The 21,561-nt window shown below is 39.6% G+C and overlaps 1 protein-coding gene across 4 annotated transcripts in view; it reads left to right on the top strand.

Moving 5' to 3' along the window:
* The window catches only part of CDK14 (cyclin dependent kinase 14), a 723,342-nt gene that overhangs the window by 544,592 nt on the left and 157,189 nt on the right, over positions 1-21,561 (top strand). For all 4 annotated transcript variants that reach the window (XM_046020428.1, XM_046020430.1, XM_046020427.1 and 1 more), the window contains 2 exons: positions 5,820-5,959; positions 11,830-11,973. In XM_046020428.1, coding sequence (XP_045876384.1) covers positions 5,820-5,959; positions 11,830-11,945 — 256 coding nt within the window. In that variant the 3' untranslated portion in view covers positions 11,946-11,973. The remainder of the gene's footprint in view (positions 1-5,819; positions 5,960-11,829; positions 11,974-21,561) is intronic.

Genomic DNA, 21,561 nt, shown 5'->3' with positions numbered 1-21,561 from the left:
CCATTCTCCCTCTCCAATTGGCCCTCCCCTCCTAAAAATAAAGAAAAGCACAGAAAATAGGTATCAAATATGAGACAATACTGCACGAGAGACGGGACTAGTGTCATCAGAAGTGTTCTGATGTTTTTATATTGTTCAGCAGGAAGGTTAACTCTAAACTTTAAAAAGTTAAAAAGAAATGTTAAAAAGTTAAGGAGCCATTCCCTTGGAGAACTGAGGGTGAACGTATAAAGTGTGGCAGTTTCTTCTCATATCCTTGATGGTAAAACAAACCCAAACAAACAAAAACAACGAAACACAACCAACTGACCCCAAAAAAGGACACGCCCAGTCGTCGATTGAGAGGTTCTGTGGTGTTCTCGCTCACATATTTATTACGTTTCCGAAGGACAGTGGACACTTGTGAGGAACACAGCATGACCCCATACAGACAAGTGAGCTCTAGAAATTCAGTACTATTCCACCAAGAAGCTCCATAAGAGGGCTTAACTAGGACAGTAGGAGGATGGAGTTAAATCAGGAAAGCATTTTACAAGCATTCTGACCTAGATGGGCTAAACCTGGGAGGGCTTCCTTTCTCTTACCTCATTACTGGAGTAAAGCGTTGCTCCTGCTTGCTGGGGCGGGGGGTTCATTTCATTTCCGGTTCCTCCCAATGTCTCGCTCAAAGCACTGAGACTTAGAAGTGTGGTATACTGAAGAAGACGACAGCTTCTACACCTCAGCTCTGTATTCTGTATTCATTTTTCCTTCAGTTCTTTCATCATCCTTTTGAGTATGTAAGTATGGCACAGATGAACTGACCAATTCTTATGAAGTTCTACACAGGACAGTCTAACCAGTGTGACCCCACATTTACAGAGGAACTTAAAAAATGCGGCATTATCACGATAAGAATACATAAAGCGACTTACCCCACTGCTCTTGCAGAGAAAGTAGGCGTCTAGTTTCTGGCTTGACCATTTGGTGGTGGTGCACTACCATCCGGCCAGGCTGGTGACCAGTTATGTCTTGGGCAGGTGAAGTTTCTTAAAGAACCTGGCTGTTGTGTCTCTGTCTTTGTGTTACACATCTCGGGAGAGCTCTAATGCTTGTTATCCTCGCATGAATTGAAGGTGGCATGAAATACAAAGATGCAGGGAAGTTTAGAAGACAAGAGTAGAGTAGAGCTTTTTAAAAGCAAGCAGCTCAGGACACCTGGGTGGCTCAGTCGGTTAAGCCACTATCTTCGGCTTAGGTCATGATCCCAGGGTTCTGAGATCGAGTCCCACATCGGGCTCCTTGCTCGGCAGGGAGCCTGCTTCTCTCTCCACTTCTGCCTGCTTGTGCATGCTCTCTCGCTCTCTCTGACAAATAAATAAAATCTTAAAAAAAAAAAAAAGGCAAGCAGCTCTTGTCCTACCCTCCCGCTGCACTTCGTATTTTCCAGTAGTCATAGAAACTGCTGTTAAAGTAAGGAAAACTGGGCTGCCTGAAATAGAGCTCAAGACAGGACCCGGTTTATCATAGTTAGCCAACACTTAGACTTGGCGAATGGGAAGTCTAATGAAGCTTTCATAGGAGTACTGATAAGCAGTCCCATCAAGCCTCAAGCTTGCAGAATTGCAGCCTCTGTGTTTGGGTTATTATTGGACTGTTTGTAAACTTAAGAAAAGATGCTTGCTGTTCAGCATTTAAAACATGCTTATCATTTTTATCAATTGACCTTTCCAGGAAACGTGCAGTATTGAGTTATAAGTCGTCTTCAAATCTATTCACATGCCAGAATCTTACCAATATATAAAAAATTTTAAAAGACTGGGTGCCAAAATACCCAGCCACCATACTTGTATGTTTTTAATATACAGAATCAAAATTCAGGAACTGTAAAGAACAGTCTAGATCTTCTGTGGTTTATTTCTTCAGTCACTTCAGACATTGATAGTAGGACCTGTATGGCTATTTGCCTGCTACTTTGCGTTTATATCTCTCACATTTAAAACAGTATACATCAGATTTGTGTAACCACTGAAGTTTTTGGCTTTTAGCCAAAACCTGATAATGATTTTTTTAATGTCTTTCTATAAACGTCATTTATTTATAATTTATGCTGTTATGAAAACCTCCATTGTGAAAATCAGAGACCTCTGGTTGAAAGTTCATGTAAAGTCCGCATTGTATGAGAAGCACGTATTTTTAATGTCTCCAGACAAAAACATCTTTAAGTTAATTGAATGTTTGCACTTTGGGGTGCAAGTTAAAAGAGAGGGTGGAAAAATGTGGGAGTGAGCTATCAGTACTTTTAGCAAAATGTCGTGCTTGTCTTGTGTAGGGTGTATTGACTATGCCTATTAGTAAATATTTGTTTTTTTTTAAGATTTTATTTATTTATTTGACAGAGAGAGATCACAAGCAGGCAGAGAAGCAGGCAGAGAGAGAGGAGGAAGCAGGCTCTCTGCCAAGCAGAGAGCCCGATGCGGGGCTCGATCCCAGGACCCTGGGATCATGACCCGAGCTGAAGGCAGAGGCTTTAACCCACTGAACCACCCAGGCACCCCAGTAAATATTTGTTTTTAAGATAGACATGCTTTGTTTTCGTAGCCCAAATAATTCTTAATCACAAAATTTCTGAAAATTCTATCATTTTTTTCCTATTTTTATTGGAAGTTCTTTGCCTACTATTGTTGATAGAAGTGTGAATTTTTTCCTTCTCCCCCAATCTTTCTTGCAAAAAGAGAAGTTAGTTTCTGCTAATGAATTGAGTAGGTGTCTAATATTTTATTTTCCTGTTGATCTGTGTAACTTTATTGTACACTTGATACTTTGTCTTGTATAATTGATAAGGTGGTATTGTGTATCAGTGTTCAGTCATGTATTTATAATTTCTGAAATATATGATCCTAGATCTTGGTGAAAAATAATTTGTCAGTGCCCGTCAGCTTGAAAAAACTTAGTGCAAGAATTTAAACATTTAAATTAACTATTGAAATGGAAAAAAGAAAGAAAAAGTTAAGAGTAATCATTAAACAGATGAACATAGAATTTATAACTTCTGAAACAGGAGATGGACATGTTCGACTCTAAAATTCAATTTAAAAGAAGGCAGGAAAAGAGAAAAAAGATAAAGACAAAGTGCAGTATTAAGATGTTAGCAGTAATTCCAAACATACCAGTAATCACAATATATAAGTGGACTAAATTTTCTCCTTGGAGAAATATTAAATCGAGCTATATAATATTTGTGAAAGAGAGCTTAAAATTATGGATATGAAACATTAAAGGTAAGAGAATGACAAAGGTATGCCAGGCAAGTACCAAACAAAAGAAAGCTGAGATCATTAAATTAATATGGGGGGGGGAATTTTAGCCCAAAACCCTTACTGAAAATAAAGAAGGTTGCTACAGAGAGATTGAAGACTAAATTTATCAGGAAAAGACAAAAGTGCTAAACTGTTATGCATTAAATTACCCAGCTTTATAATATATAAAACAAAAATTAATGAAATTACAAGGGAAGGTTTTTAAATAGATCATCACAATGAGAGACGGAAAACAACTACAGTCATTCTAACATTCTGATAAAATGCACTTGTGCTTTGGGATAAAATGTCCAAAAAGCATATCCTGGAAGTGTCCTATCTCAGACAACTTGGGTGAACTCAAAAAGTGGTTCTGGTAAATGACAAAGACTCTGCTGTTGAAAATGTGGAGAATTGGAATAAAAGTGGTTCTTGAAATGCAAGTGAGGAAACAGACTTTCTAAATTGAAATTACATGATAATTAAAATAATTCTGTTCACAGATAAGCATTTGATTATTTCATCAACATTAAAATTTGACATTAGTCATTTGGGGGGAGGAGAAATTAGATTGTCTTATATTGGTTAATTCCTTATATTTGGTAGGAATGGGATCAACAACTGGGCGGAGGGTGATCTGTGGCTCACTGGAGCAGGAGGGACTGCAGACATAAGGTGGCTTGTCAGTCTTGTACAGAATCAAGTCTGTAACTCAACTCTAGCCTCAGTCTGGTGCTGGTGTTCTATTTCATCAAAGCTGTGATACCAACAATCATGTTCACCGTGATTATACATAAACTGTGCACTCAGTATAATTGCAGCTTTGACCATGAAGTCTCCCTATCTCGAACTTTGCATTTGGTTTTTTTTAAAAAAAAAAAAAAAAGTTTTTAATGATGGGAGTCTTAGAAAGAAGCAGCAATAATTTGGATGGCCTGGGCCCCTCTTACAGAAAAGAAGGGTGGGGGGACTGTAGAGAATTTTGAGAATGCCTCCTTTTCCTGTGGACAGATTTGTCTTTGCCAGGCAGAGGCATTTAAACCAATCCATAGATCAGTTTGGGTTGTTTTGTTTTGTTTTGTTTTGTTTTGTTTTTAAACAGCCACTAGGGCAGCCAAATACCGAACCCCTATCTGTGAGACCTTCATGTATAAAGACCTAGAGAGGCTTCATCAGGGTCCTCATAGTAGTAGTTTCCTTTGCTCCTTCCCTGTTTCTTCCTCTACCCAAGTTCATTACCTGCTTTCTTCTTCCTCACCCTCAGTCCTCCCTTGCTCCGTAACAGTTTTAAATCAGTGATGGAGAGCTGCTTGAGCACAGGAAGTGGGACAGCTGGTTATTGAGGAAAGCTCATTGGCTGTGTGTTTAGTAGCTTCAAGACTTTTGAAAAAAAAAAACTCAGCAGCAGATACAACTTACCTTCACACTCTGGCTCTCTCTGAGAGTCAGTGTCCCTGTTGCAGCTTGTTGCAGAAACTCAGGAATCCATGGGTTGCCTTTGGAAATCGTCTGAGAGCGTAACAAATGCAGACTACTTCAGAGTCAAGTAATTCTAGATGGGTTTAAAGCCACTCAACCTGCTAACTGAACAATCCACGCCTGTCTCCGACTCCCACTTAGCTGACCCTGCTGTCCCATGGAGACAGAGTTCCCTTGTCAGAGAAAATAAATATGAGCATGTGTGGAAAGTGCCTAGGAAGGTGTCTGACACGTGTTCAACTCCCCATAAGTGGCAGCCATTATCGGGAATACTTTTATTATCATGTTTATGTTAATTATTTGGGCTTGATTGTACTGAGCAATGAAATTGAGATTCCACAAGAAGCAACGCTGAGCTGGACTGTGTGATGTGGTATGCATTTGAAAGTTGTACCACATGGGAGACGAGACTTCTCTGCTTTTTTGGTAATCTTATATTTTCTGTCTACATATTTTCTATCTGCTATTGTTTTAATGGTCATCTTGAAATAATTCAGCCCCATATGGGTTATACACATTCCCTTCATTAACCTGCATGTTAATATCATGATTGCTGATATTTGACAGGGTACTTATGCCAATAATTTTATGTTCAATGTAAGAAAATGTAAATTCTTAGAGGAAAAGTAACTTTAGTAACTAGAGAACTTAATAGTCATTTTGTTTTAATTCCCCTTGTTATTTTGTATTACTTTTCCTATAAATATATCCAGATGTGTATGCAATAGATAGATTCTATGAACAAATTCTGGTAACTGTTTGATAAATTATCTCCTGAAATTTTCTACCTCCGGACCTTGTTCTATCCTGAAAGTATCAACCTTCTGCTTATAGTAGAAATATTTTAAATCAATGAGATGAGGCTATCAAGAGCAAAAGCTAGTTTCAATTAACAGATGCTCTAAGAACCAAAGTGAATTCCGCTTCTGTTTCTTTTCAGCAGATAATTTAACTTGGTTTTGGCCAAGAATAAATAGGTCCAGAAAAATTGGGTAAGCTTTATGTCTTATTTAGTGGATTTTCTTATTTGGTCTGATTTCTCTTTTCTGCTTGTGTTTTCAGGCTCAGCTATGTGAATTATGCAGAGGATCTGGCCTCCAAGCTCCTACAGTGTTCCCCAAAGAACAGACTATCAGCACAGGCTGCCTTGAGCCACGAGTATTTTAGTGACCTGCCCCCACGGCTATGGGAACTGACCGACAGTGAGTATGACAAATCTGAGACATCCAATCAAAGCAGACATATCATTTTAGCATCTCTGTGTAACGCACTTGTAGGAGGATTTGTATGTTTTCCGTGTGCATACGTAAGATTATGTATGTTTGCATATGCATTACATGTACACATATATATGTGCGTGTGTCTATAGACGGGGGCGGGGGGAGAGACAGTGAGACAGAGGGAATGGGGGAAAGGGAGTTATGTGTGTATATATTTAGTGGAATCCTGCCATTCAGTTGCTAGCTTACCAGACAGAGGAAGAAAATGGATTCCTTTTTTGCTATCTCCGCTCTGCAGTCTGCAACTGCATGTCTTTGTATTTGATTATGTGTGTGTCCAAAGGAATGATCTGAGCGGTCATAAAGGAAAAGGAAAATATGATTTACATATTTAGTGCTTTATGCACGCAGTACTTTTTAACTGGCTGCAGTACACAGAGGAGAAATGATTCATTTTTGTTTGATTCTCAGAGACCATCTTGGTCTATAACAATAACGTTAAAAAGGGCTGCTATGCAGTGAGCTGATGAGCAGCGTTGGCAATTGGCTAATGCACTGAATTGACATGTAAGAACCAATGTAGTTGTAATTCATTTCAACTACAAATGCGCTTGGTATTCATACAGACAGTGCTTCTCCGGATCTTTTAAAACAAAACACATTCCTGGGTGGGTTTTTGTTTTTACAAAAGTGTTCATATTTACACAGCCTTTTTCAATTACATTTTAAATATTTGGGAGATTTATAGCTGGGAGGATCTCATCTTTCTTCCAAAGTGTGAAACAGAATTCTTACGAAATTTTGCAAGACACTATTACAGTAAGAACATTTTTGTTCAGTGGTGATGTGTTCTTTCCAAATGCCAATTTGAAATATTCCTTCTCATATTCTTTTCTGGCTACCTTAAAAATTAATGCACTGCCTGCATAGGTATTTATAATATGTTTATTAATCCTTGGGTACATACCATAGACATATAAAAAGTTATTTCTTTAATCTTTTGGACTCTAAGCTTTTCCCCCATTGTAGCATTAGATTCTCCTTGACAACAGGAACCCTTTATTTTGTAGCTAAGTCTCAAATAACAACTCCTCTTGCATATTTCTACCGTAAGTCTTTCTTGATATCCCACATTTAATTTGAATTTCTTTTTATCCTTAACTGTCTATAGCTATATTAATCTACTACTCACTCTTCTCCCTTATGCTTAGTAAATCTTCTTTAACATTTTATATATTCCCAACCAATATTTATTCTATATTCTGCCCTACTTTCTTTCTAAAAGTCGACCCATTGACCATTATGACAACTCTTCCCATTTTTAAAAAATTTATAGTGAAATTTCTGTGGAAAATCATGAATTAGTGACACATCTTTCTATACTGGCAAAAAAAAAAAGATACAAATGGGCTCATTAGTTTATGGCTCATCAAATTCAAACATATGGTTTGTTTTCCCATTTAGTATGACTTGTAACTTGATATCACTCCTCCTTGGTGACATCTCAATCCCATCTGACTCGATGATTGAGTTTAAGCCAGGATTTTGATGGTCTACGAATTCTGAATTCTGTCGTAGTACTTTTCTGTTAATATGGACTTATTACCCACTTGCCACTTAGTTTATCAGCCAGTGGTTAAATCCAGTTTCTATCAGTAAGTAAATGCCTACACATTATCACTCGGCAGCAGGCTGCCACCGGAGACAGCCTTGTCCCCGTCATTAACAAGCACAATGTATGCAGAACACCAGAGGGGAATTAAAACCACAAAAAATACCTCAGGGTGGTATTTTTAATATGAGAATTTAATTTGTAATTTCACAGATTAAGAATTTTGGCTGCATTAATCCCTTTATCAGCTCACAGCAGGCTATTTGCAGAAGCATAACCATAAGGCGATATTCATTGGCAGAAACACGTCTTTGCATTAACGTTAAACATCAGGAGCAGTGAAACCTTTTGAAGGGGGGAGAATAAAGATGAAAAATCATTATATTTTTAAAGCAAGATTCTGCTAAATGCCTCTGGTAACAATTTTGAGTTACAGAAATGCTATTTCTGTGCCTAGCAGATAATCATTATGAAGCATAAATCCATTCCCAAGAAAGGACAATCCCAGTATCAAATACTATAGTCGTTTCCATTTAGAACAACGTGGTAGTCCTTGTAAACATGTTTACAAAACAAAATTCCTAGACTTCGGAAACTTTGGGAACCAGCTCTTATAGGTGAAAGGACTTCCTCCAGGGATTCTGTTATCTAGGTTAATTCTGCAGACTCTATTTAAAAATTATTCAAATTAAATTTCCCATTAGTATGGAGTCTGATAAAAGTTTACCACCTGGCAAATGGCAGCAGCAAGGGTGATATCCTCACGTGCTTCCCTTAACAAGGAGATTAGGAAGGAGGTCCATCTGGGAAGAAGTGTTGCAGAGCCAATAAATGGATTGTCTTAAAAATGAATGAATTAATTAACAAATTAAGAGAATAAATGAATGAATGAATGAATAAAATGGATTGTCTTAAGCAACCAAGGACTGGTTTAGATTCGTCAAATCCGGGAACCTCACTGTATTAGCCTGCTCAGGCTGCTATAACAAAATATACCTTAGCTTGTGGTGGCTTAAACAACTAGCATTTATTTCTCTTAGTTCTGGAAGCTAGGGTGTCCAAGATGGACATGCTGGCACATTTTGTTCTGGTGAAGCCTCTGCCTGACTTGAAGAAAGCCCCCTAGCTATGTCCTCAAAGGGCAGAGACCAGTCTCTCCCTCTCTCTTCTCTTCTTAGAAAGGCCCTAACATCACCTCTTGTGGGCCCCACCCTCACAGCCTTCTCTAACCCTAACTACTACCCAAAGACTCCATATCCAAATACCATCAGGTTGAGGATTAAGCTTTTAACATATGAATTTGGGAGGAAGGCCGTTCAGCCCATAGTGCTTACATTCTTAAAGATATTTCGTAGTGTTTTTTAAAAAGAATGTCCACAAAAGGATGCAAGCAGAAAGCAAAACCGGGTTAAAAGGAGAAAATTGGAACAAAAATAAATTAAAAGTGAGCTTGAGCCTTCTTGGCCTACTTTAATATATCCAGCTCTGTGACAAGGGTATCAAGTGTTGTTAGAATCCTGGTTACACAAAGCATTGCGGTTGTTCCGTGGATTTGTATAAAAATGAAGTTGTATGCTTATGTCAGACTCTGCTTTGCTTTGAAAGAACATTTAACAATATAATATCTTTACTATACCATCCCTTAAAATCTCACTAGTTTACATAATAACAAAATTTAGGAGTGATGTGTTAGTGGGCCACCAAAGGGGGAAATTATACATTCACCAAGCAAGAATAGTGATACCTGGGGATCTGGTAGTTAAAGCTGGCTAATTCTGGTGGCACCCTGTCATTCTCCCTCTATCCTGAAACCCCAACAGCCTCGCCCCACTTCTTTGCAGAAATTTAATTGCCGGGAAATAAATGGAGGGCTGATTTAGAAGAAATTCATTACTTTTCCCAAATACACCACAGGGCGTTCTCCTGTGTATACTATCAAGTTACATAAATTATTGAAGCTGAACTACCCTTGTCAAAGTAAATGAACAAAATACACTTCATAGCGCAGAGTCCTTGATTTTATTACATTCATTTGCTAATTCACAAAACTCAGATCTGCGGTAAAAGAAGGCCAGCAAATTGGTGCAGTGTGAAGAACTCCGAACTGGGAATCAGACCACCTGGATTCTAGCTTCAGCTCCACTGGGAGCTGGCCAGGTGACTGTGGGCAAATGCCTTGGTCTCCTTGGGTTCCTGGTTTCTCATTTAGAGACATGGTGATCCCTCAGGACCTTTCCAGCTCTGATGTTTGTGAGTTTTCCTGCTCTTTCCTATATATGTCCTGTATATTATCCTAAAACATCATTATAGCCATTAATGCAGCCTAACGCTGTCTTCTTAAAAATAAGACAAACACACCCGGTTCACACAAATGTACTCCTTCCAGTTCCTAGACTTCCATTCTCTCATGAGTCCTTTTGAACAAGGCTTTCATGTGCAAGGCTCCAGACTGTTCTTGAGGTCTCTGTCCATGGGTCTTTCCCCAGCCTTCATCTAGATCCAACTATGTACTATTGCTTCCTGGTAACATTTCCTTCGCTTGGATTCCAGGACGGGACCCTCCCAGGGCTTTTCTTTTGCTTCCCTAAACTCTTCTCTGCAGACTTCTTTGTGGATTTCTCTTCATCGGCCAGTTCTCCCACTTCTAGAGTGCTCCAGCACATCATCCCCAGGTCTTTCTATCTACATACACTCTCAGAGCCTCCATGATCTCATTCACTCTCATGATTTTCACTATCATCTATACATTGACATTTTCCAAATTTCTGTCTCCAGTCCCACCTTCCCTGACTCCAGACTTGCATGTTCCACCAACTCTTCAGCATCTCCATTTGGCCCTCTGGTAGGCATCTCGAACTTAATATCACCAAAAGTGAACTGATCTTTCCCTCCACACTTGCTCCTTCTCCCCTCTCCCCCTTCTCAATAAATGACAACATGGTTCTTCCCCCTGGTGGAAGCTGTCCTCGATGCCTCTTCTTTGTCACACTCAACCCCAGTTCTCCCACAGACCCCGTTGGTGCTCCCTTCCAGATAGATCAAGGGCACACCGCTCCTCACTTCCTCACTGCTATCACCCTGCCCCACATCGCTCCCTGTCCTCTTTCACCTGCGTTGTACAGTAGCCTTCGTTTTGCCTGCTTCTTGTCTTGCTCCTTGGTGTCAGCCTTTGCTCTTTCCTATTCCTGCCACTTGTGCTTGCTTTTCCTCTAGATTTGTGCCTGGCTTGCATTCTCACCTCCTTGGTCTCTGCTCAAATGTACCTTATCAAGAAAGCCCTAGGGGCAGCGGGGCAGCTCAGTTGGTTTAGTGTCCAAGTCTTGATTTCAGCTCAGGTCTTGATCTCTGTGTTGTGAGTTCAAGCCTTACATTGGACTCCATGGTAGGTGTGGAGCCTCCTTAAGAAAGAAAGAAAGAAAGAGAAAGAGAGAGAGAGAAAAAAGAAGGAAAGAAAAGAAAAAAAAAAAAAAGAGGGATGCCTGGATGGCTCAGTCGGTTAAGTGGCTGCCTTCAGCTCAGGTCATGATCCCAGGGTCCTGGGATTAAGCCCTGCATCAGGCTCCTTGCTCGGCAGGGAGCCTGCTTTTCTTTCTCCCTCTGCCTGCTACTCTGCCTGCTTGTTCTCTCTCTCTCTCTCTCTGTCTGCCAAATAAAGAAATAAAATCTTAAAAAAAAAAGAGAGAGAGAGAAAAGAAAGCCTTCACTGACCTTCTTCCTCCCCGGCATTTCCAGTTTCTCTTCCCTGCTTTATTTTTCTTCATAACACTTAATGCTAGTTCATATACTTATTTGTTTATCATCTGTCTCCCCCGAATGGAATCAACAAGAACAAGGATTTTTTTTTTCGTTCTGGTTTATACACTGCAGGATTCCAAAATACCTAGAACAGTGTGGGGCTCCATAAATATTTCTCTAGTGAACGAATGAAATAATGGCATGAAGGAAGTGCAAGATACATTGTTTCCAACCCAAGTTCATTGTTCTAGATCAGAGAAATCTGAGCACGTGTATCAACCGCCCTGTGGTTCTGAAGGGAAGGCAAAGCATGCTGTCATATGTGCGTATAAATCTTTGTTGATGTGTCTGTGGCTGTTACCACTTGACATTTCAGAGACCAACATATACCATGATGTTTTATGGGCTGGACATCTGGAATTGCGTCTCAGTCTCCGTGTTTTACAAGGAAAGATTATAAAGACTCTATAAATATATAAATGGAAACTCTTTATTCTGTCCACAGTGTCTTCTATTTTTACCGTCCCAAATGTAAGATTACAGCCAGAAGCTGGAGAAAGCATGCGGGCCTTCGGGAAAAACAATAGTTATGGCAAAAGTCTATCAAATAGCAAGCACTGATGAGCACAGCATTCTCAAGAAAGCACAGGTAAGGTGACCTACTTTGCCTGGAAAGTAATAATGAATAGACATTGAATAGATCTTTTAAATGGACTATTTCATATTCCTCTTTTTCCCCCTACATGTCCTATGAATCTCTTGTGTTTATTATGGCATTCAGCACAGATTCTACTGAGGACAGTACAGTTAGTCATATTTTCAGGTACCTACTGGATCCTAGCCAAAACTGTATTTTATTTATGCAGTCATAAACAAACCATTTCAGTTATAAGCAAATCATTTTAACTGCTCATACATTCTTCGTTGAGGTTAGAAAAAGGTTAAACCTTAGGCTGTATCTAAGTCACAGATTTGTGGCTCTCATTTTTAAATGGAGAGATTTTACACAAAGTCTGGATTCTTGGCTTTTTTTTTTTTTTTTTTAATCAGCAACTCTGGCACCACTGGGCTCACAGTCCTGCCAGAATTTTGTGTGTATAACTGAATCGTGGCTGCTTCCCTTGGAAAGAACACGGCTCCCTCGTTTAGCTCCGCTGCCGTGTGGGCTACTGAGCCCACTTCTGATTCCTCCCTGGCCCTTAGTACAGACCTTATCATGATGAGGAAGTTTTTCTTTTTTCCTGTTCGATTCCTTGACCCCTGCTCTTTTGCGGGTAGGAAGCATCTGCTAAACAAGACCATCTCTAGCCCGTTCTAGTCACACATGCTTCGCAGAAACAAGCAGAACACAGCCACTTCTGAAAAGGCTGTGTCTTTATTGCCAGATGGAAATGTCTGGGTTTTCTTTTCTTTCTTTTTTTTTTTTTTTTTGGTGTTTTTTTGGAATTTTATGCCTATATGTATCTTTCTGTTTAATGTAACATAACTCTGAAGCAAATAGAGAACACACTTTTTTGTGGGGAAAGCTTTTTATTTGCCAGTCCATATGTATGCCTTGCTCGTGTGGATATTCAGTAATTAAATGTTCCAGTCAATCGAAAGATATACACAGCATTGCAAGAGCCCCTCTTCCTTCTTCTTCTTAATAGGAAATATGTGAATAGGGCTGAATTGCCGGCATGGCAAAAGGAACAAATGAAACTGTCCCCCTTGTCTTGGGGGTGATGTGCCACAACCTTGAGCTGTATGGGGGACTTCGCTGTTGCCTACATCAGTGTGCCTCTTGGGAATACGGTGGTGATTTTTGAATGATGGAAATGAGAGATCCCCAGGCAAAATGTGTATACATGCCAGTCAGAAAATGTTACTGATAGACTTGCTGCTCCGTGCTTAAAAGTCGTCCTTCTTCAGGTTATTTCTCCCCATTGAATACAAATGTTACATAGCACAAGTTCATTCCTCCATAGTGTTGTATTCCCATTCTGAATTTCAGTTGGTCCCACAAAGAGTGGGCTGAGTTACCTCCTGATTCTGAGAATAGTTTTAATTCATGAGGTTTGTAGCATATGGTTTTTTAAAGTCTTTAGGCTGCATTACCTAATGAGGGCACCTGACTTTAGAAATCCCACAGCCAATTCAGTAAAACAAAACCAAAGGTGGATTTCATTTGTGTTACCTGAGCCTACCTAGCCAGTCAAAGCTGCTCGAAGGTGCTTCAGGTCAGCTTCTCCTTGCAAAATCAAGTCAAGCTGACTGGACAGAAATACTGCCCATAAGGTCTCAGGAATTGCTAATCAAAAAGCAGTTTGTAAAGAGCAGTCATCCTGGTTTTGAAAGCTCTTATGAAAATGTATTTTCTTTGTGGTATATTTTTTGAGCTAGATTTAAGGTTATGCAGACTAATTCCTCTAGAATTATTTGATAATAACGCATATATGTTCTCTTTGTGTTTTTTCCTTTTTACATCAACTTTTGAGGCTCTAATATTACCGTTTATGTTGCTTTCTTCCAAATCCAAATACCTCAGCTCGAGTCAACATTATATTGAGGAAACAGCTGGATTCTAAGAGTTTTCTGTCAGCCAGCAGAAAAAGAAACCAATTTCTCACCTTTGTGGGTTTTTAATTTTACTCAAATGAGGCCATCTTAGAGATCAAATAATATAACCTGTATGTGGACCTGATACATCTCGGTGTGGAACAATAGCTGAATATTAATGTCTGTATTGTAGATATGACAGAGCAAAAAGTCTACATAAATAAGAGCATTTGTACAGAAAAACATGTAATTCCCTAGATTTTGGTTTTGTCATTGATGAATTAATTAACTGTTTCGAGCAGGCTGTGGCATGTTTAGTTTTTCTCAAATGTACCAATTCTGGGCTCTCTGTAAAGCCCAAAGGGATTGGGAAGAAGAGGGGTGGGAAAAAGGTTCAGGGCCCAACGAAGCTAAAACTGTAATCTAGCATTTCAGCCACATGTCTCTGGGGAGTCTCGCAAGTCAGGGTGAAAAGTGCATTGCTTCACTTCTCTTTTTGAGATGATGGAGAGTGGTTCTAAGTCCTAACTTTCCTCCTGTACCTCAGTGCCAAATTGTTTCTAAACTTGCATACTAAGGTCACTGCAATTATTTAGTTAATAATACTGGATTTGCATAAAGTGGCCTTAGTGGAAAAAAGCTAATAGAAGCATTTTTCTTTGCAGCAGAAAGCAACTTTGGTTTCAGAGTCTTATAACCAAATTAAAAGAAAAGAAAACTCCCTGCACCTAAGTGAAAAATGGGGTAGGTGGGGCGCCTGGGTGGCTCAGTGGGTTAAAGCCTCTGCCTTCGGCTCAGGTCATGATCCCAGAGTCCTGGGATCGAGCCCCACATTGGGCTCTCAGCTCAGCAGGGAGCCTTCTTCTCCTCTCTCTCTGCATCTCTGCCTACTTGTCATCTCTGTCAAATAAATAAATAAAATCTTATAAAAAATTTTAAAAATGGGGTAGGTGCCACTAGATGGTCAAAATACTATGCTTCCTTTGTGTTGTTATCCTCTAACGATATTAGTAGTCTAATGCTTTCAGAGATTGTCCCCACTCTTTTTATCAGCTTTGAAGGCTAAGACCATCCTAAAGGCTGAGAGAGCCTTAAAATGTGCATTGAAATTTTTCCCAAAGAAAAGACCTGAGCCATTAAATACCACATCCATTTTTATCACTCACATTTGCATCCAGGAATCCCAAACATGCACCTGTGCTGAGCTTAATTTTCCAGTCATTCTAAATTGAGATAGGAACTGCCTGGTCACTCTGTCTACTCCTTTTGCTGAATACAGGAGTAAGAAAGACCCTCTGGCATTATTATCTGAACATTAGTAAAGCAGGTGTTCTCACGCCCTGGGGAGTTTTTAAAATCTCAAGTTCCTGGGGTCCATGAATCTGCTTTGAAGAGGACCCCAGAGAATGTTAATGTAGGTAGCCCTTGAACCACATATTATGAAATCTTCGGTAAATATTTGAGAACTGTATGTTTATGAAATAAAATAATCAACTAAAGACAGAATAGGAAAATCCATCCCTTTCCTTCCTTTCCATATTCTTTTAAGGAAGAATACTGCAGTTACACTATCCAACATGGTAACCCCCTAGCCACGTGTGCTCTTTGCATTTAATTTTTAATTAATTAAAATTAAATCAGAATTTTGTTTCCTCAGTAGCAGAACCCCATCTCAAGCACTCATTAGCTCCACAGAACTTGTGGCCACTTCTGGGGACATGGCAGACACCGAGCCTCTCCAGTGCCACAAAACACTCTCTGGACAGCACTGATGAAGCCCTTTAACCCTGCCTGCCTTGTAAGAAAGGAATCGGGAAAATTAAACGGCATTCAGTCAGTAAAACTATGTTTCGGTTCTAGACGATAGCCGTCTTAAGAGAAGCTTGAAATGTGTAAGGAAGGGACGCCTTCAAGTGAGAAGACAGGTGGCAGAGTGAGAGGGACAGAGACAGCACTGAGAATGACAGGAAGGGCTGTGCCGCAGGAACAGGAGAGACCACGAGGGAGTGGGTGTTCGGATCTTACAGAGGAAGGAGACACGGTCAGGTTTCTTCAGTTAACAGTGGTCTTTGTTGAGGTTGCTTTGGGAAATTAGGCAGAACAAGGCTGACAGCCTACGCAGCTGCACAGACAAGCCTCACAAAGACTGGGCGACCATCAGAATCCAACGGGAGGCTTACTTTGTCTACCACCTGAACCACCATCTGAGCTCTGGTAACTGCTCCTGCAGTAGCCGCCAGCTCTTGCGGTCCTCTGTGCTGTGACGTCATGGCAGCTCGCTTTTTCCAGCTGTGCCTCTGCAAACATTTTCCTCTTTTCTTCATCTCATGGCTTCCGCCCGCCTGTTTCTGCTTATTCATGAATCCTGCTTATTGTCATTTCCCTTCATCCCTGTTTCCGGGACAGTCTATCAGTGAGCTCTTTTCCTCAGATTCCACCCTCCTCAGGAGCAGCTGTGATTGGTGTAGGCATCCTCATGAAGCAGAAAGCAAAGCTTTGAGCTAGGCTGTTGTGTCAATCCAATCACCCCCTAAGCTGCTGACTGACTAGATTGCCCTGGGCCCAGCGCAGAGTCCTGATCCCTTCTGCTGAGCTGTGAACAGGGCCAGTCTTTTCTCAAGGAACCCCTCAGGAGAGAGCTCTGGGTTTAGCAGTCTCTGAAGCTTCTACAAAGCAAGGAGTATAGCCAGAAGGCACCTTGCCTGGCCTGTACATTACCAAGGGAAAAAAATCAAACAAGTACAGAGGGAAATTCCAATTTTAATGGCATAACAGCATTCTCATTGTGTGATATTTTTGACAAAAGGTCTTTTTAAGCCATGTTGCATTTTCTCAACTACAGACACAAAAGAAGTAATACTTATTAACACTTAGCACAGTGTAAGAAATTCCGGTATTGGTTATAGCTTTCTTTTAGCAGCAGGAAGTTTTCTGGGTTTTTTTCCTGCGATAACTTATTTTCTGCATGATCCTACGGATTTTTCCCCGTATCAAATGACTACAGTTTTATTATCTCTGTTGTCTCATGCAGTTGACAATAGTTGTGGAAATTACAGGCAGAGGAGGGAACAAACCTTAATGTTCCTCACAGGTTTTAACTGGAAGAATCCCTGGTTTTTGTCATTACTCTTACAATGCTGCAGACGAAAAACTACATCTCATTTGGGGAAATTGAGGGTGCTGTGAACCACAAATGCATAATGCATGTTATGAAACCAGATTGAGAAGAGGCTGGAATGTTGGCAGTTTGCTTTCCCCACCCCATCTCCACCCCCCTTTCCTTAGCTTCCCTCCACTCTGGAGAGTCAATTATCTCCTCTAAACTCGGATGCAGAATAGTAGGCGAAGGGTGCTTGTCCCTTCTCTTCTCTCCCTCCCATCTTGTCCTTCCACCCTTGCCTCTCCTTGTGTCACCTCTGATCTGTACCCTACATCACCACCACCAACCCTATGAATGGATTAGCAAAGGACTTGAAGGCCATTACTATCTAAATCTTCTTAATTTTGTCCTGGGATTGTCACAAAGCAGAATGAAAATAAATTTAAATATATCATGCTTCCCAGGGTACATATTTTTAAGTATTTTTTTTTTTTAGATTGACATAATTTCAGACTTCTAGAATAGTTGCAAGAAGCGTACAAAGAAGTCCCATTACCCTTCACCTACTTTCCAGTGTTTGCATTCTACTACATTTGCTTTATCATATTCATTGTCTCTCTGTCCTTCCCTCTCCTCTATCTCTCATACACACACACACACACACATGTAATGTGCACATTGTTTTTCTAAACCATTATTTTTACTTACATGATGCTCCATTACCTTTAAGTATTTCAGTGTGCTTTCCTTAAAACCAGAATTCAGAGTGATATTTTTAAATTAAAAAAAATTTTTTTGCTTTTTGCCCTTGCTTTTCTTTTTCCTTTCTCTGAGAGTTTTTAAAAGCAAAATGGCTAGAAGGGGAGAAACTGGTGTGATGCTCCACAAATTGGTTCATCAGTCCATGGATGCTCAAAAATTAGCTGTATCTTTGTGATTTGATTTTCCAGGTCAGATGAGCTTTCAAATTGTGGAGTGAGGGTGGGGGAAGGCACTGCAACTGGCATCTTCTGTCTTTTTAAAACCCAAATTAATTTCTTAGGGACTATTTAGCCAGCAGCATAATATGAATGAAGCTTTCTTATAAGTGATGGGCACAAGATGTGATATGGCTAGTAAGCAAGATGTCTATTAGAATGCTTGGCCAAACTATTATGAAGTTAGCAGTCACATATAACAAGTAGTTATAATCAGTTCAGGTGCTCTATTTTTCCCTTTCATTTAATGTTGATTCTTATGAATTTGGGATACAGAGGGAATCGTCTATGCCCTAAGTGCACTGTATTGTATTATTAATACCAGGATAGCAGCTGAGTCCCACTAGACAGTCTTTGTGGTCTGCGGATGCTCTAAGAAGTGTCTGAGCATAAAAGGAGGCTGTTTGAGTTGAAGTGGGCTGATGGTCTGGGATGACATTTGAATGCATGGAGGACAATGTCTAAATGACAGTGTCGAGAAGGGAAGGCGAAAAGAAGCTTGAAACTGTTCCCATTGTCCCGCAGATGCTCATCACTCCTCCTGAGATATTCCTCACGTGGAAGCTTTGTCTGGGTAGAATCAGGGAGTGGGATCAGGGAGGGATAGACCCTGGGACCCTGGGACAAAAGCCAGGGATTCAGGTCCTTAGGCACATTAAAATTCCAGAGATAGCAAATGTAATGAAAACTGCAACCCAAATGTATTTCAAGTCTAACAGAGTTAAACATTTTAGCTAAATTATTACAAATATATTTAACAAAATGTTTGCAATACTCTGAGATGCTTCTATGAATAAAGCTTTTAAGAACATCAAATTGCTTGTGCAAATGAATAATTTACTGAGTCTCTTTTGGAATTTAGGGTAGCTGTTTCCTTTACCAATGCATGTGCGCATGCACACACATGTACACACACACACACACACTGTACACTCACACAGCCAAGTAGAATAATTTTTCAACAGTCCTAGAGTTGTTAGGATAACATCACAGATTAGTCAAAGGATTATTTTTCTACCCGAGGAAACAATGTACAAAGTCTAAGACAAAAACAATATCAAAGTTGCAGAAATTGATGGAAATTTATCTCAGAATAGATTTCACCACGTATGCCAATCATGGAATCTAGTATTGCACCGTTAACTTCCATATTGGGTGAATTTTTTTTTTCCTTTAAATTATCCCTATTCTCTTAATGTAGTTTGCATTATGTATAGTGCCCTTGGATTTTTAATTGCTCCAGATTATCATTTTCAATGCAATTAGTAAAATGCCCTCAATTACATATAATAATTACTGTAAATGGGGCTATTGGCCTAATTACTATAAACGGAGAAAGATGTGTGATTATCATGTGCAATTAAGTCATGTACAGTATTTATTTTACATTATTACATACAGTGGTGTAATGATAACACATAATTATATTGTATCATTCCTTGGTCAACAAATCCCATTCATACTGAGATACCTAGAGTGGTGATCCGTGTACTGGATCTCTCTTTCTAAAGTAATTGGGTTATTCCGTGGGCTGGGAACCCACTAAATAAACTGTGCACAACAAGAAAAAAATCTGGAAGGAAAAAATTATTTTTTCTCCATTAATTAGGAATGCCCTGTTTATCCTCTGTTGTCAGTGTTAAATCCTCCCTGAGCACAAAGCCAGCCTCCACCATACCTGTTTGTTTTTACGTAAATGGGTAAAAATCAACACCCCTAAATAGCAGTGTTTAAAATACGCCTGGAAAGAAAAAAAAAAGAGGCCCTTTCTTCATTGTGGCAATCATGATATTCATCCTTAGTTTACAAATAAATGCACACTTAACAAGCTTATAGCACATAATGAATTCTGCAAAGGATGCTGTTTGGCAGAGTGGGATTATGAGAATTGCATATTGATAGTGGCAGGAGAAATAAATCTATTTTCTCTGCGAAAGGTAGGGTGTTCTTGCGTTCTCTAGAAACTGGCACATCTCAGAGGTGTTGCTCTCAAAATGATCTCAGGATGGAAAGAAATCAGTAATTACAGAGCCAGGCATTCAGTTGTGTCCTAATTTTCCCACCAGTTTTTCAGTGTTTCAGCTGCCTCAGAGACTTAAAGTATTCTCATTAGGTAGCTGCAGAGGCAACCACTTGCCTACTCCCTCATTCTCTCCTTCGCATTTCCTTTTTTTTTTTTTTTCCCTCCATTCCTGCCTTGGGAGTGACTGTGAAGATCATTTGCTGGAATGATTGGCAGGTTAGAGGATTCGATCAGATGAGTTCCTCTTAGTGCAGGTCAAAAAGGCTAGTTAGCAGGAGCTGTCGAAAAATGCCAGCAGCATTCGAAATGGGAAATGTCATGACTTCGAGGCAGGGGGTGCCACCTGGAACAGAAAGCCTCCAGCTCATTAGCAAGTTACAGGATGTGGGCTTAACTGGAGGGAGCAGAGAAGGAAAGATAATACCCAATAGGGAAAATGATTGTGAAGTGGAATTGATTTCATGTATAATTTGTTTATCACTAGAGGGGACAAATGCTGTCCTTCTGACATGAGCAGAGGAGTATGGACTATGAATGAAGCAACTTAGCATAATCTCCAGGTTGAGCTTCGGATTTGAAGAATGCAAACTTCTTTATTCTTAACTGTGGAAATGATCAGGTCATGTTACATTAATTAAAGCTGACATACTCTCAAATGTTTTATCTGGGCAATTGTGGCAATTCAACAGAAATGGATAGAGATGGGCAACTTCAGAAAAGAAGAATGATTTATTTATTTTTTTCCCCCTCTGCTGGCATGGAAGACTAGCTCAGTTGCATACTGAATTATAACAGAGCTTGTGTTTATCGTCAGTGGTTAGCTAGGCTGCGTAAATCAAACCAGGGTTCTTGATTCTCCTGCAATCTAATTTATACAAAAGAGCATTTGCCCTTTGGGAGAAGTAGTTCTAATCCATGTGAAAATATGTATGTGTATTTTAGAATATGTCTGTATCGTATTTTGGCATAATGTTTCATTTTTAATTTTTTTTTAAAGGGGAAGCTGTCCGATCTCATTACTGCCTGGTTGTCAGTTCATCTAGAATTTGGTATTTTGCCATAAAGTCAACAACTTACAGTAGCCATAGTTACAGACAAAACTAAACCAAAAAGGTGTCCTTACAGGAAAAATTAATCTGCAGTTTGTAAAAAGAGAATGTAATGGCAAAACAGAAAAGAATATTGCCTCGCTTATATTCAGACTGAACTCCAAATTGAAAGGTTCCAGTATTTCTACAATGTATGAAATAAGCTTTGGCATAAAGCCTTTCCCTACATAAATTCCATCAGAAAATGTATTTTCTTTTGATAAGAAACTTTTACGATATCATTTATCTTTTACTTGGAGATCTTCATCTTGTTATTTTAAGTCGCAGATGCCACAGCTGCAAGTCTTTCTGGGTGTTTACGAAAGGATGTTTACTCAGAGTCCAGATTTTGATTCAAGCATATATTTTCAAAATGTCTTTGCCTTGAGTTTCTCTTTTCTCTTAAATATTGAACGCTTTTATGGGTAGTTATGAAATAGCCAATGCTTGTTTTATCAAGCAGTCTCAGACTGCTGTCTTAAGTGACTAGGAATCTTAAAACCTCCTAGTC

The sequence above is a fragment of the Meles meles genome, chromosome 10 (assembly GCF_922984935.1).
Source record: "Meles meles chromosome 10, mMelMel3.1 paternal haplotype, whole genome shotgun sequence".
Lineage (NCBI taxonomy): Eukaryota > Metazoa > Chordata > Mammalia > Carnivora > Mustelidae > Meles > Meles meles.
The sequence above is the reverse complement of the archived record's forward strand: the minus strand, read 5'-3'. Positions and strand labels throughout refer to the sequence as shown.